The following is a 14,909-nucleotide window of genomic DNA, read 5'->3' as shown; positions in this document are numbered from 1 at the left end:
CTCTCTCTTGCTGCTGCTGCTGCTGCTGCTGCTGCTGCTGCTCATCATAGGATAGTATCCAAAGTCACATTTCTCCCAATCCTCAGCAATCACATTCTGTGCTGCACTCGCCTCCTCTGCATGCAGCAGCAGCAACAGCAGCAGCAGCAGCAGCAGCAAATGCATGCATGCAGCAGCAACAGTAAATGCAGGCATGCAGCAGAGTATGTGCATGCATGCGTCAAAGAGTATATATACATACAAATTAGATCTATTAGGGTTTAGGGTTTATGAGGGTTTAGGGTTTACGAGGGTTTAGGGCTTATTAGGGTTTAGGGTTTACCTAGTGCCTTTTTTCTTGCTGCTTTTGCTGCTTCTTTTGCTGCTTTTTCTGCTTCTTTTGCTTTCTTACGTGCCTCCCTTTGTGCCTTTATATCATTATCCTCAGGGGAGGACCCCTGCTGCTGCTGCTGCTGCTGCTGCTGCTGTTGCTGCTGCTTCTGCTCGTCGGCAGCAGTAGGGGATGCTGACGCGTCCTCACGCTTCATTGTGGCGAAACAGCTGCTGCTTCTTCGTGCACCTGCTGCTGCTGCTGCTGCTGCTGCTGCGGTTGCTGCTGTTCTTGCTGCTGCTGATAGCTCACCGAGGCGGAAGCTTAACCTGCTGCTGTTGCTGCTGTTGCTGTTGTTGCTATAGGAGAGGGCTTGTCTGCCCAGCTGCAGCAAAGGGCTGTGTTGCTGCTGCTGCTGTTGCTGCTGCTGCTGCCTCAGGAGAGGAGAGAAAAGAGTGCGATGATTTCTTCTGAGGCAATAAGCTCCTATTTGCATTAACTGCAGCAGCAGCAGCAGCAGCAACAGCAACAGCAGACGCTGCAGCGCAGCCGATTTACGCAGCAACCCAAGAGAGGGCCGATAGGAGACACACAGCATCCGCCGCTGCAGCAGCAGCAAGGATCGGCAGCAGGTGGTGGCAGCAGCAACAGCAGCAACACGGATAGAGATGCCGTCTTGGTCGCATGCAGCACACCTGCACCAGCGGCAGCAGCAACAGCAGCAGCAGCAACAGCAGCAGTAACGTTGTGGTGGTAGCAGCACCTTCCCTTTGTTTACGCAGGCTTCTACTAAGTGGTGTATAAGACATGCATGCAACACACATGCGCTAGCAGCAGCAGCAGCAGCAGCAACCAGAATGCAACAACTGCAGCAACAACAGCAGCAGCAGCAACAGCAGCAGCAGCAGCAGCAACAGCAGCGGCAGCAGGCATCGCAAAAGCGACCGGGCTGCCTTGGGGGTGCTGTCAGCCGGCCCCATGTATCACCTCCCTCTCTCCGTGGTGCTGTGCATCCCACAGCAGCAGCAGCAGCAGCAGCAACAACAGCAGCAGCAGCGGTTTAAACGGCAGCAGCAGCAAAAGCAGCAGCTGCCGTACTGCAGGTCTTACCGAGTTCTCCAATGAATATACACGACTACCGCCTTAGAACCCTCCCAAGCCGAACAGCAGCAGCAGCAGCAGCAGCTGCTACTGCTGCAGCAGCAGCAGGGGGTCCTGAGGAGCCTTTACCTGCCAGGTTGTGCAAGAGGACCAGCAGCAACAAATGCAGCAACGGCAGCTGCAGCAGCAGCAGAAGGAAGTCTCTCTCCCGTAGCAGCAGCAGGATCAGGGGGTGCCTCTTAGTAGGTAGTACAAAGAGGCGTGGCAGACGCAGGAGCAGCTGCAGCAGCAGCCGCAGCAGCAGTCGCAGCAGCAGCAGCAGCAAGCAGCAGCAGGGAGACGGCAGCACCCGCAGCAGCAACGGCAGCACATGCGACTGCAGCGACTTCTCCCCTTTCTCTGAAGGATGCTTTGGCACCTGCCGCAGCAGCACCAGCAGCATTTGCTGCTGCTGCTGCTGCCCCCAAGACAGCGCAAGCTGCAGCAGCTGCAGCTGCAGCAGCAGTAGCAGCAGCAGCAGCAGAAACAGCTGTTGCTGCTGCTACTGCAGGCAGCAGCAGCGGGTAGGCTTTGAACCTGCTGTTGGAGACACCGATGCACCCGTGCTGCGGCTGCCCCCTAGCAAGCTCAGCAGTTGTGCAGCAGCAGCAGCAGCAAAGGGAGTACCACCACCACCAGCAGCAGCAGCAGCAGCAGAAGAGCAGGCAACAATAACCCTTCCGATTGTATCGCGCTTGGGAAGTAGGAGATTAACAGCAGCAGCAGCAACAGCAGCAGCAGCAGAAGCAGCAACAGTCCCAGCGGTGGAACCGTCACCAGTAGCCGCAGCGCGAACTCGCGCTGCAGCAAGCCGTTGTGCTGCTGCTACAGCAGCAGCAGCAGCAGCAAATCCGGAACCGGTGGCAAAGCCTCCGGTTGCAGCAGCAGCGTCCTCAAGACATCGACCTGCTGCTCCTGCTGCAGCAGAGGATTTACCTCCACAGAAGAAGCGGCGGCGGCTGCAGCCGCAGCAGCAGCAGCAGCAGCCGCAGGCACCCGTGATGCCACCGCTGCAGCAGCAGCAGCAGCAGCAGCGAGATCGGGCCTCTTCCGACGTCGTCAGCTCCACAAGTTCTTCTTCCTCCACAGCCTCCGTGGTAGCAGCAACAGCAGCAGCAGCAACAGCAGCAGCAGGTCCTGCTGCTGCTGCTGCTGCTGCTGCAGTTTGTGGAGGATGGAGGAGCCGCTGGAAGGCAGCAGCACAACCCCGGCAGGCACCAGGGCGTCCTTGGGGGGGAGCTGTATATAGGCACCCCTCTAGGCGTACTTCTGCTGCTGCTGCTGCTGCTGCTCCGGCTGCTGCTGGCGCTTCTGCTGCAGCTCCATCTGCTGCTGCAGGTGCTACAGCAGCGCCTGTGGCAGCTGCTCCTGTTGCTGCTGGTTCCTGCTCCACGGCAGCGTCCGGCAGCAACAGCAGCAAAGAAGTTTCAACTGCAGCACCGGCAGCGTCTGCTGCTGCTGCTCCTGCTGGTGCTGCTGCTCGTGCTGCTGCTGCAGGGTTTTCGTGGGGCAGCACGTTGCTGGGTGTTCTTTCCTCTCGCGGCACAGGCCTTGGGTCTGTCTTGCTGCGCCCCACACGTCGTCTGTTTGGATTACGCAGCAGCAGCAGCAGCAGCAGCAGCAGCAGCAGTGGGAGTACCACTAGTAGTAGCAGCAGCAGCAGCGGGAGTAACAGCAACAGCAGCTCGAGCAGCAGCGGCAACAGCAGCAGCAGCTCTAATCCGGTTCAAGCTGGTCCTCATGACAGCGCACCACAGCGTTCGCAAGGAGAAACCAGCAGCAGCAGCAGCAGCAGCAGCAGCAGCAGCAGCAGCAGCAGCAGCAGCAGCAGCAGCAGCAGCAGCAGTGGCAGTCGTAGCAGTGGCCCACGGAAGCAGCGTATTCCCAGAGTTTCTCATCGGATGAGCAGCAGCACCGCTGCTGCTCCTCCAACAAGCAGCAGCAGCAACAGCAACGGCAGCAGCAACAGCAACGGCAGCAGCAACAGCAGCAGCAGCAGCAAGTTATCTGTATTAGAGAGATCAGAAGTCCCTCGTCTGTATAGACGTTTGCTGCGGCGGGTAGCAAGAGCAGCAGGCAGCTGCAGCGTGAGCAAGCCGTCGTTGCTGCTGCTGCTGCTGGATGCAACAGACGGATCTGCTGCTGCTGCTGCAGCTCTTGGAGGTACCTGCAGCAGCAGCAGCAGCAACACCAAGAAAAAAGCAAGACTAGGAGAAGTAGGGAGGCTGCTGCTGCTGCAGCATGCATGGCAGCGAGCTAAGACAGTCGCCAATTGGCGACGCATGCAGTTAGCTGGTGGCATCGAGGGTACGTACACCTCAAGAGGGAGAAGGAGGGATCCAGATGCAGCAGCAGCAGCAGCAGCACATGCTACTGCTGCATCTCCTCCTGCTGCAGTAGCAGCAGAAACTGCTGCAACTCCAGCAGCAACAGCAGCAGCAGCACGAAAGGCTGCGGCTCCCCCATACACTGCGTAGCAGCAGCGGGGACTGGCTTGATCAATGGATGGAAGGCGTTTGTTGCTGCTGATCTAGCAGCAGCAGCGGCAGCAGCAGCAGCACGAGAAACAGCAGCTGTAGCAGCATTGGCTGCTGCTGCTGCTGTTGTTGCTGCTGCTGCAGCTACTATACAAGCTATTTATATAGCAGCAGCAGTGGCATTACACAGCAGACATTGCCGCCTTGCATGTATCCATCCCATCTTTTTTTAATTTATGTGTTGCTGCCTATGCTGCAGCAGCAGCAATAGCAACAGTAGCAGGTGCTGCTGCTGTTGCTGCTGCTGCTGCTGCTGGTTGTGTAGAGCAGCAGCGCATGCACTGTGGGGTGGTGGGGTTTGTTGTATTTTTAGCGGAATGTTTTAGACGTTGTTTTTAATTCCTTTTTAACTTTTAATAATTATAATATACAATTAAATAGCGCATGCAGTAGCAGCAGCAGCAGCAGCAGCTGCTGCTGCTGCTGAAGACATAACAGCAGCGGCAGCGGAGGGTACACCAACCCCACCGCAGCATCGCTCAGCCCCCAGTTGTAGCCAGGGTAGCCAGTCTAGTGTTTAGGGTTTAGTGTTTAGGGTTTAGGTTTGTTATTTTGTAGGGCAGCATTGCAGAAGCAGCAACAATAGCAGCAACAGCAGCAACAATAGTAGCAGCAGCAGCAGCAGCTAGGACTGCTGAGGGGGGCCTCGGTCTTGCTGCTCTGCTGCTGCCCGTAGTTGAGGTGTCTGTACACCTCAGTGTTTCTTCTTTTCTTTTTGTTTCCCTTTTTAGTGCTTAGATACAAACCCTAAACCCTAAACCCTAGCAGCAGGTACAGCAGTAACAGCAGCCAGTGCAACGACCGCAGCAACTGCAGCATTTGCAATAGCAGAAGAAACCGCTGCTGCAGCTGGTACACCAACAGCAGCAGCAGCTACAGCAGCAGCAGGTACAAGATCTGCAACAACAGCAGCAACAGCAACAGCTGCAGGAGCAGTTGAGCCCGTGTGCACACTCAGCTTGTTTTGTGCTGCACTATCCCGACAAGCAGCAGCTGTAGCAGCAGGAACTTAAGAAGCTGCTCCGTTAGCAGCAGCAGCAATTTGCTGCTGCCCTGCAGCAGCAGCACCGCTGCCAGCTGCAGCATGAAGAGGGTACGAAATGCTGCTGCTGCTGCAGCAGCAGCAGCAGCAGCAGCAGAAAATGGTACTGCGTCAAGATCCAGCAGCAGACGAAGCAGCTGCTACTCAAGCAGCGATGAGCGCGCTAGCAGCAAGAGCAGCAGCAGCAGTAGCAGCAAGTGCAGCAGCAGCAGCAGCAGCAGCAAGAACAGCAGCAGCAGCAGCAACAGCATGAGTTTGCAAGGAGCCCTAGGGGGCCTGCTGCCAATTAAGGACGAGCCTTTGCTGCCGCAGAAGAAGCAGCAGCAAATAAAGCGGCGCCGTGGTCGTGGTGTTGGTGTTGCTGCAGCAGACCCCACAGATGCAGTAGCAACAGCAGAGGCAGCAGCAGCAGCTGCTGCTGCAGCAAAGGCTTTGCCGCCTTGGGTGCAGCTGCTGCTGGGGACATTCAAGCTGTACATACAGCGCAGCATATCGCTTGCTGCTGCTTTGCAGCGCTTGTCTGGTTTGCTGCAGCAAGCCTCTGCTGCTGCAGGCACTGTTTGCAAGCGCAGCAGAGGCAGAAACAGCAGCAGCAGCAGCAGCAGCAGCAGCAGCGAGGTTAACATAAGCTTGTTTACAGAGGCAGTCTTCCGCCTCTGTTATCGCTTGCTGCTGCTGCTGCCGCGGCTGCCGCAGCGGGAAGGGCAGCGTATTGCTGCTCTCCCGCTGCAGCTGCTGCTGAGGACAGATCAGCTTGCTGCTGCTGCTGCAGAAGAGCAAGCGCCTCACCAAGCAATGCCTGAAGATGACGAGAATAGCAACTCGCAGCAGCAGCAGCAGCAACAGCAGCAAAAGCAGCACTTGGTAAAGCGGGAGTATAATGAAGACCCAGAGCAGCAATACTCGCTCCTGCACGTGCGTCTTGCTGCTGTGGCTGCTGCTGCTGGTGCTGCTGCCACTGCTGCTGCTGTTGCTGCTAGTGCGACCTTCTCAGCTGCCTGTACACTTTGGTATGTCTCTATAGGATATCGTGCTGCTGCTGCTGCTGCTGCTGCTGCTGTTGCGTCTGTTGCAGGAATTGTGGGGCCGTTTGCTGCCGCTGCTGATGGCCAAGCAGCGGCCTGTCAGGTTGGGTGCTGCATGTTTGCTGCTGCAGCTGCAGCAGCTGCAGCAGAAGCATGCAGCAGAATTAAGGAGTCCAACCCCTCCTGCTACCTTGCTGCAGCAGCACGTGCAGCAATCTCTTGCGTTGCTGCAGCAGGGAAGAGATCCGCAGCAGCGACATCTTGCTCTGCTGCTGCTAGAAAATATGCAAACCGTAAGCCCTAAACCCCAAACCCTAAACCCCAAACCCTAAACCCTAAACCCTAAACCCTAAACCCTAATGATTCTAAGCACGTAGGTAGACAACTGCTTCAGCAAGTGGGCAGCTGCATATAGAGGCTAGTGCTGCTGCTGCTGCTGCTGCTACTCTTCCTCCTAAGATAAAGAGTTTAGGGTTTAGGGTTTAGGGTTTAGGGTTTGTTGCAGGATCCAACAGTAAAGGCTGCCTTCTTGCAGTGTTTAACGGATGAATCTCCTGCGGTGCGCCGAGTTGCTGCAAGGCGGCTGCTGCTGCTGCAGCCTAAGCCATTAGACCTGCCTCTAGGGCAGCAGCAGCAGCAGCAAGAACAACAACAGCAGCGGCAGCAGCAGCAAGAGGCACAGGTACCGCAGCAGACGGATGCAATGCAGAAGCAGGAGAAGGAAGAGGACCAGAAGCACGAGCAGCAGCTGCAACAGGAGCAACTGCAGCAACAGCTGCTGCAGCAACAGCAGCAAGAGGCAGAAGAAGCACCCCTTGAGCTACAGGCAAGGGCCTTCGATGCTGCTGCTGAAGTGCGTGCTGCTCTTTACACCAAACTCTCAACGTAAGCCTAAACCCTAAACCCTAAACCCTAAACCCTTAGCAGTAGGGGTCTCGTAGGGCACCCATCAACCATAGCATTGCCATCCTGCCTCTACGAAATGTGCCAGGTGTATCTGCAGCTTAGTATTGACCCTCTAAGTTTTAGGATTTAGGGTTTAGGGTTTAGGGTTTAGGGTTTAGGGTTTGGTATGCAGGTGTGAAGGTGTACTGACACCACAGAAAAGGACGGAGATGATTTTAGTTGGATTAAATGACAGGGCAGCATCTGTAAGGGCGAGTTGCCTTAAGATGCTGCGGACATGGGTGCAGCAGAGGGATTTACTGCAGCAGCAACAGCAGCAACAGCAGCAGCAGCAGCAGGAAATGCAGCAACAGCAAGAGCAAGGACTGCAATGCAAACGGGAGGAAGAGGAGCAGCAGCAGCAGCAACAGCAGCAAGACCTGCAAGATGGGCAGCAAATTGAGGTGGATCAGCCGCTGCAGAGTCCTTCAGAGGACAAGAAGAAGCTGAAACAGCAGCAGCAGCTGCTGCAGCAAGAGCAGCAGGAACGGCAGCAATTTGCTGCTGCATGCGGCGGTCTTGTAGCCTTTATTGAAGATATGGGCGAATGTCTACCTGCAGCAGAAGGGGCAGTCGAGCTCGCCGTCAAAGAACTCCTATTGGCCTTCCCTAATGACCGTAAGCCCTTGTTGCTGCTGCTGCTGTTGCTGCTGCTTCTGCATGTTGCCGTTGCTGGCGTTGGCGCTCCTAGCCTGTGGACCAGCTGTGCTAAAACGAATGCCACCGTTTGTCTGTAAATATTGTTCGTGCTGCAATTGCTGCTGCTCCTGCTGCAGGCCCAGCAGCCGGGATTCGGCGGTTGTTGGAGAGGAGGGGGGCGAAGTGTTTGAGTGAGTTGACTCCAGGGGCGGTCTTCCTCCTCCGGGTGTATGCGGAGCATCTAGCGACGCCAACAGAACGGTAGGGTTTAGGGTTTAGGGTTTTAGGGTTTACAGTGTAGTTTAGGGTTTAGCCGATAGCCCCCGAAGATTTAAGGGTTTAGGGTTTGGAGTTTGGGTTTAGGGATTAGGGGTGTCATTGTTGTTGCTACTGCTGCCTGTGCTGCTGCTGCTGCAGAAGCAGCATCGACATCTCGCAGCTGCACGAGCTGCTGATGCGGCTGCTGAAGGCAGCACAGCAGGTGGAGCAGCAGCAGTATCTGCTGCTGCAGCAGATGGCATCCGCTGCTTCACCAGATGCAGCCTCCGAGGCTTCGCTGCTCGAAGCCCAGAGGGAAGCTGAAAGCGTAAGCTTACTGCTGATGGTGCTGCCGCGTGCTGCTGCTGCATGCTGCTGCTGCATGGTGCTGCTCATTCTGAGTTTTGCGCTGCTGCAGCTGACACGTCCGTTTTATCCCATAGACACATAGAAGACGGGGAGTGTGGGTTTATTGTTTAGGGTTAAGGGTTCAATGTGCGTGTTACGCTGCAGCACCAGCTGACCCTGCTTGGATGTGTGCGGCAGCTGCTGCTTCTGGCTTGCTGCTGCGGCATTTCCTCTCCTGAGACAGATCGTCTCCTCGAGGAAGCATGCGAGGTCACGTTGGCAACAGCTCCCCTCGGTAAGGGTTTAGGGTTTAGGGTTAGGGACTCACGCTTAAGGTCTGCATTTCAGGGTTTAGCGCTCGTGTTAGATTAGATGCTGCGGGCAATACAATGTTTCATTCGACTAATGGGGGTTTCGTGTTCAGGGTTTAGGGTTTGGGGCTTAGGGTTTAACGTTTAGGGTTTGGGGTTTGTTGCAGTGGACGTGCGGCGACTGCTGTTGGGCAATCTAAGCCCGGCAGAGCAGAGCATTTCCCCCTGGCCTGGCCGGGGCAGCAACAACGGCAACAGCAGCACCTCCACAACCCAGGGTGGCTATTCTTTATGGCCTGCATACTGGCTAAACAATACAGCAGCGGCTGCTGCTGTGCAGCTCCTGCTGCAGCTGCAGCGCCGGCAGCATCCGCAGCAGTTAGAGGCCGAGTGTGGCCTCACAGCCAAAATATGTTCATGTCTGGCAGAGCTGCATGAACCCCTTGAAAGTATGTTGCTGCTGCTACTGTTTTTGCTGCTTCTGCTGCTGCTGCTGCACCAAAAGGGTGCTGCTACTGATGAGGGAGGGGCACCAGAGAGGGGCCTGCGGGCCCCATGGTCTCGGGAGGGCGGTTCCCCCGAAAGGAGTGGTGCTGTATGTGGCGGCGGCTGCTGTTGGTGCTTTTTTGCTGCCGTTGTTGCTGTGGTTGCTGCTGTATGCTGCTTCTGTTGGTGCTGCTGCTGCGTTGTGTTACAGCTGGTTCGGATGATGCCGTGCTGCAGGAGTTGTGTACTGGCGCGGAAGGTGACCCCTTTGGGTTTAATCCTCGCCTTTGCAGCACGCAGCTGCTGCAGCAGCAGCAGCTAATGCTGCAACACCGGCTGGTTGCTCTGCAGCAGAAAGCAGTCGAGCTGGCAGAGCTGCTGCAGCAGCAGCAGCCCCGCAAGAAACAAAAGCAGCAGGAAGACAGTCAAGTGCTGCGGGCGCTGCAGCAGCAAATCAGCAACAGCCAAGAGACATACGGCCGCCTAGCGCCGGTCTACCTCATCATCACCAACGAACTGCATCAGGTAAATCCTAAACACTAAACCCTAAGCCCTTATTCCTGGCAGTGTAGTCTTCGATGACACCGGCGAGGGCACCATTGTTTGTAACATGTATATGCGCGCTCTCCCCCTTCGTATTCTCAATTTTTTGTTGCTGTGGTACCTTTGCTGTTGTTGCTGCTGTTGTTCCTGCTGCAGCGGTGGCTGCGGGTAGTGGCTACCCTTGACGCTTACTTTGCTCGCAGCAGCACCAGCCCAGATGTTGATGGAGCTCTTACAGATGTTCCGGTGTCTCTGCTACTACCAGCGCTGCAGTTCTTTTGCAATGATGAAGAAGGGATTGCGGCACGCTGCTGCTGCTGCAGCGAATGTCTCGGATTCAGCAGCACCAACAGCAGCAGCAGCGACACCAGCAGCAACAAGAGTGCACAGGCCCAGTGCTGGCAAAGAAGCAGCAAAACTTGGAGAGAGTGTCTCTACAGGGTGCTGCCACGGCATGAACTCCACAATGACTTGTGTGAAATTGTATGCCACACGATCCCACACGATCCCACCATACCCCACCCGTCCCCACGCGACCCCACCCGATCCCACTCGATCCCAGCACAGACGGGACAAGGGCGTGGGGCTAAACAGCGAGACAGGCCCAGGACCACACACGATCCCACACTATCCAGCACGATCCCGAGGAGACTCCAGACGATCCTATGAGGCCAGTTCTCGTTTAAGGTATGAGGGTTTGCTGCTGTGCTTCCTTTTTGCTGCTGCTGCAGCTGGTCTGCAAGAGCCTGGGCTGCTTCTGCCTCCGCAGCAGCAGAGAGCAGGAGATAGCAAATCAGCTGCGAGCCTATAAGGCAACGCTGCTGACATCGCTAGAACAAATGCAAACTGCTGCTGCTGCGCTGCAAGAGCAGCAGCATGACATGCAGCTGCTACAACTCCGTCACACACACTACTCACAGAGGGCGCAGCATATCCGCGAGCAGCTGCAACACGGGCAGCAGCAACAGGAGCAGCGGGAACAGCTGCAGCACCAGCTGGAGAAAGCAGAAGCAGCAGCTGCCGAAGCTATCCAGAAAATGCAGGAAGCAACTGAACAGTCGAAACACGTAAGCTGCAAGGTGTACAGTCAGCAGTTCGGGGTTTAGGGTTTAGTGTGTAGGACTAACACACCTAACGAACTTCATAGTGGGAGACCTAGCGGTTGCCTGCTTCCGGTGGGCGGCTCAGGGTTTTGCGTTTTGCTTCTTGAGTTGCTTCGTTAGAGTTGTTTCCCTTCCTATCATGGATATCTATCTATCTGCTGCTGTTCGTGCTGCTGCAGCACGAGAGGGACTTTGCTGGGCACACGCAGCGGTGCGAGTTGTATGTCGCCTTTTTGGGGGATTTGCTACTGTGCCATCCGTCTATGCTGCGGCGGGAAATGGGCAAGCAGCGGCTGCCCGAGCAGCAACAGCAATCACTGGAGGAGCAGCAGGAGCTGCATCAAGAAGGCGGGGAAGCAGCAGCAGCAGCAGGAGAATGCCTGCTCGACCTGCTGTGGAAGGTTGTTACTGCAGCGGAAGCAGCAACTAAACGGCTGCAGTCGTTTGCTGTTCGAGTTCTTATGAAACTGCTGCTGCTGGGCCTGGTCCTTCTTCAGCAGCAGCACGCAAAGGAGCAGCAGCAACAGCAGCAAGACCAGCAGCGGCAGCAAGAGCAGCAGCATCAGCAGGCAGTCCTAGGGGCAAGGCTAGAAGTGCTGCTAGAGGCCCTTTACCTGCAACCTGTGCTGCAGCACCAATATAGAGAGCATGCAAAATATGTAGGCTCATCGCAGCAACAAAACAGCAAGAACAATAATAATAACAGCAGCAACAGCAACATCAGCAGCTGCTGCGAGTTCTGTGGGATGTGTCTGTATCGCTACCTTCGAAAAGCTGCGCTTGTTCGTGTCTTTCTCTGTTCATATTTTGTGCGTTTTTTCGTTATAGTAGCTGCTTTTATACCATTTGTATTGCCGTTTGCTGCTGTTGTTGCTGTTGCTGCTGCTGCGGCTTGTGTTGCAGATAATGTCGCCGACGCTTGTTGGTCTCTCAGCTGACGACAAGAGTTCGATTGCTTCGTGCTTGTCTCTTTGCTTGTCTCCTGCCCTGCCAGGTGGCTCTCAGGGTCCCCGTGCTGCTGCACTGGGGGCCCTTGCTGCTGCTACCCAGCGGCTGCTCCGGCGTGGTCTCCGGGGAGTGTTCGAGATGCAGCAGCTGCAGCAGCTGCTGCAGGACCAGCTGCAGCAGCACCGTAGCAGACGCGGTGAGGATAACGTGGCCTCACAGGTGGAGGAAGCAGCAGCAGCTGCCGCCGCCGCAGCAGCAAGACCCGATGAGTTGGAGAAGCTAGCAGCAGGAGCTACTGCTGCTGCTGCAGCTGGTGCGCCGCAGGCTGCAGCAATGAGGGATGCCGTGCCTTCTCTACCGCAGCTGCTGCGAGGGTTTCGAAAGCTGCTGCAGTTTTGCTTTGCGTCGTTGCAGCAGCTAGCAGTAACAGAAGCAGCAGATGCCCTTTCTAAACAAAAAGATGCTGCTGCTGCTGCTGCTGCAGAAGAGGAAGCATGGCCTGCTGCAGCATTTGTGGAGACACTCTTTCTGCTGCTGCTGCAGACAGAAGAGCTCCTGCCGCCCCTCTTGCTGCTGCAGCAAAGCACAAAATTCCTGGATATCATTCCTTCTGTAATCGGACTGTGGCTCGACCCTCCAGCACCAGCAGCAGCAGCTGGGACTGCGCCGGACTTGACACTCAACAGCAGCGACACCCAGCAGCAGCAACATTCATTGTTTGAGCTGTACAGGAAGACCAGCCCGGACACCGCTGAATGTTTGCTGCTCGTCTCACAACGCATTCTGAGTAACCTTAAACCCTAGCCAAACCCTAATCCTTAACAAACCCTAGTCCCTAAATCCCCAACAACGTCCTAAGCCCTAGTGCACCTGTGTAACCCGACTAAACCCTACACCCTGGTGCTTCAGTGATATTTGCTGCTGCTGACTATCTGGTAGGTAGGGGATGAGGGATGCGGCTGTAGGCTTAGCTTTTCGGCCTAGGGTTCAGGGTTTTTGGTTTGGGTTGTAGGGTGTGCATGCAGAAAATATTGTGGAGCTGGTTCGGGGGACACAGGGGCCCTTAGTATCAAAGCGGCTGGCACTGAAGGCAACGGAAGGAGCCTTGCAGCGCGTCACTGCTGCTGCTGCGGCGGCAGCTGCTGCAGGCAGCGGTGGTGGCGGTGTCAAGACCGAACCCTCAACTGCTGGAGCAGCAGCAGCAGGGCCAGACAGCAGCAAGCACAGGAGGGCTGAAGCGCTGCATGCTTCGCTGAAAGAAGCCAACGAGGCCGTTTTGCTGCAGCAGCAAGAGCAGCAGCAGGAGTCGGTACGCCAACAGCTTGTGCTGCTTCACTTGTTCCTAATATATCTCCGCAGCAACTGCTTCTCCTGTTGCGGCTAGACCGCTAGTCACGTTGCCTCCGTCTTGTTGTGCTGCAGCCGGGGTCCGCTCTTGTCACTTTCCCTTTGATTCTCCTGGAGGCTCAGCAGCGGCTGCTGCTGCAGCAGAAGGAGCTGCAGCGGGAAGAACACCTGCTGCAGCGGGAGGAGCTGCAGCAGCAGCACGGCAATCTGCGGCGGTCCTGCCGACTCCAAAACTCGGCAACCAGCCCCAGAACAGCTCGCAGCACCACCCACTGCAGCAGCAGCAGCAGCAGCGAGGAGGATCCGATTGAGGACGTAGAAGCAGAGACGCCGCAGCGGCCAATCCGGCAGGAGTCTAAAGGGTACGGCATTGATGCTGCTGCCGGTCCTGTTACTGTTATGGTGTTTCTGTTAGTGCTTATTACGGCGCTGCTGGTGCGTATTCCGAGGATGCTGATCCAGCAACTGCTGCTGCGTTGCAGTTGGCATACTCTGTGTGTGACTGTGGGATTCATTGCAGCGGCAGCAAGAGAGGCAGCAAACGGCCGTCCGGCAACGACTCTTCAGGTAAACGCCGCTTCGTGCAGGAAATTGTGTTTGCCCAAGGGTTGAAGTTAAGGGTTTAGTGATTAGGGTTTTTGTGTCTTGTTTGCAGAGGAGTACGAGTCAGCGAAGTCTTCTGAGCACAGCCCCTCGAATTGAGCTGTGGCGTACCTTGCTTGGGCGTTTTACCTGCAAACCCTAAACCCTAAGCCCCACACCCCCAAAGGGGTCTTTAGTTTGGTTCCAGCGCGCCGTTCTGCGGGGATATTCCGCGAATATTTATGGATTGGGTTTCGGACCTATTTAGGGTTTAGGGTTTTTGTACAGTAAAACTCTGGAGGTTTCAACTACTAGAAGAATTGACTAGCTCACTACCTAGCTAGCTACTTTGGCAGCTAGACGTGCAGAGGGCAGGAGAGTCATTGATAGCTTGAAAGGCAATCTTTCGCTGCTTTTGCTGCTGCTGCGATTTCTCCTGCTGGTGGTGGTGGCTGGTTGTGTGGTACAGCTGTCCTGTGGGGAGAGAGCCGTTTAATACACTGCTGCACAGAAGAACAAAGGAAGTTCTGACAGCTGCTGACCCTAGGCTCCTGAAAAGCAGAAAGCCCACGAACACCACAGCAAGCTGGCACAGCTTGCCGATGCGGAGGCGTAGGAAAGGAATATGAAATCAGCCGTTAGTATTACGAATATTGGTCTTTTAGCTGTTTTGTTTTATTTGCTCGGCAGTTAATTATGTTTCTTGAGACTGAGCAGGAAAGGCAGCACCGGAGACATGGGGGAAGTCTCATGAAAGTCTAAATGCATGAGACATGCATGATGACGGAAGAAGGCGTTGTGAAGACGTGTGTAAAGGGAGGAAACGAGTTGGGGAAAAAAGAAGAAAGTCTCTGTTAAAAAAACTCAAGAAGGTGTTGACCTCCTTTGCTGCTCCCTAGCAGCACTTTTGCATGCACAGCAAGCCTAGGGAGGCAGGTAGACAAAGAAAGGAGGATCATCAGCAAGGCTGTTGCAGCATAAACCATCTTGAGCAACGAGTATTGCAAAGCACCTTCACTCCTCCCCCTTCAATGCATGCACTGACACGCTCCACAACCAATTCACGATGACTTATACTTCAATAGTTAGCATCTAAGCAAACATACATCAATACATCTAAGAAAATCATACTGATCCTGCTGCAGCATGAGTGTAGGCTGCTGCAGCAGCCTACACAGCAGAAACGGTAGATCGCATTTATCTAACATAAGGCCGGTGAAACACCTCGAATCGCAGCAGAAGATTGTGGCAAGCAAAGCTGCAGCAGCAGCTGCTGCTGCTGCTTCCCTGTGCTGCTGCAAGGAGTCGCCACGACGCTGCGACCTCGCACATAATCAGAAACATA

At 55.4% G+C, this 14,909-nt stretch overlaps 3 protein-coding genes across 3 annotated transcripts in view; 2 read left to right on the top strand and 1 right to left on the bottom strand.

Moving 5' to 3' along the window:
• The window catches only part of EMWEY_00023430 (hypothetical protein), a gene marked incomplete at both ends in the record, with an annotated part of 1,255 nt that extends 728 nt beyond the window's left edge, over positions 1-527 (bottom strand). Inside the window, 2 exons of the mRNA XM_013480797.1 lie at positions 1-116; positions 323-527. The exon at positions 1-116 is cut by the window's left edge and continues 48 nt beyond it. Coding sequence (XP_013336251.1) covers positions 1-116; positions 323-527 — 321 coding nt within the window. The remainder of the gene's footprint in view (positions 117-322) is intronic.
• Positions 528-1,431: 904 nt separating this feature from the next.
• On the top strand, positions 1,432-4,616 carry EMWEY_00023420 (hypothetical protein, conserved; the record flags this gene model as incomplete). Its single annotated transcript, XM_013480796.1, has 2 exons — positions 1,432-3,757; positions 4,546-4,616. The coding sequence occupies 2 exons, from the start codon at positions 1,432-1,434 to the stop codon at positions 4,614-4,616; spliced, it is 2,397 nt and encodes a 798-aa protein (XP_013336250.1).
• A 455-nt stretch (positions 4,617-5,071) lies between these two features.
• On the top strand, positions 5,072-13,684 carry EMWEY_00023410 (hypothetical protein, conserved; the record flags this gene model as incomplete). The annotated part of the gene is made up of 17 exons (XM_013480795.1): positions 5,072-5,893; positions 6,105-6,347; positions 6,560-6,939; positions 7,133-7,617; positions 7,776-7,899; positions 8,056-8,224; positions 8,410-8,539; positions 8,723-9,004; positions 9,253-9,566; positions 9,741-10,025; positions 10,316-10,670; positions 10,808-11,346; positions 11,591-12,422; positions 12,661-12,944; positions 13,058-13,344; positions 13,503-13,549; positions 13,638-13,684. 17 exons carry the CDS (start codon positions 5,072-5,074, stop codon positions 13,682-13,684), a joined length of 5,625 nt encoding a protein of 1,874 aa, XP_013336249.1.
• Between the last annotated feature and the right edge of the window lie 1,225 nt (positions 13,685-14,909).

This window comes from Eimeria maxima, genomic scaffold (genome assembly GCF_000499605.1).
Source record: "Eimeria maxima Weybridge genomic scaffold, Emw_scaff235, whole genome shotgun sequence".
NCBI classification, from domain to species: domain Eukaryota; phylum Apicomplexa; class Conoidasida; order Eucoccidiorida; family Eimeriidae; genus Eimeria; species Eimeria maxima.
This window is presented reverse-complemented; position numbering and strand designations above follow the sequence as displayed.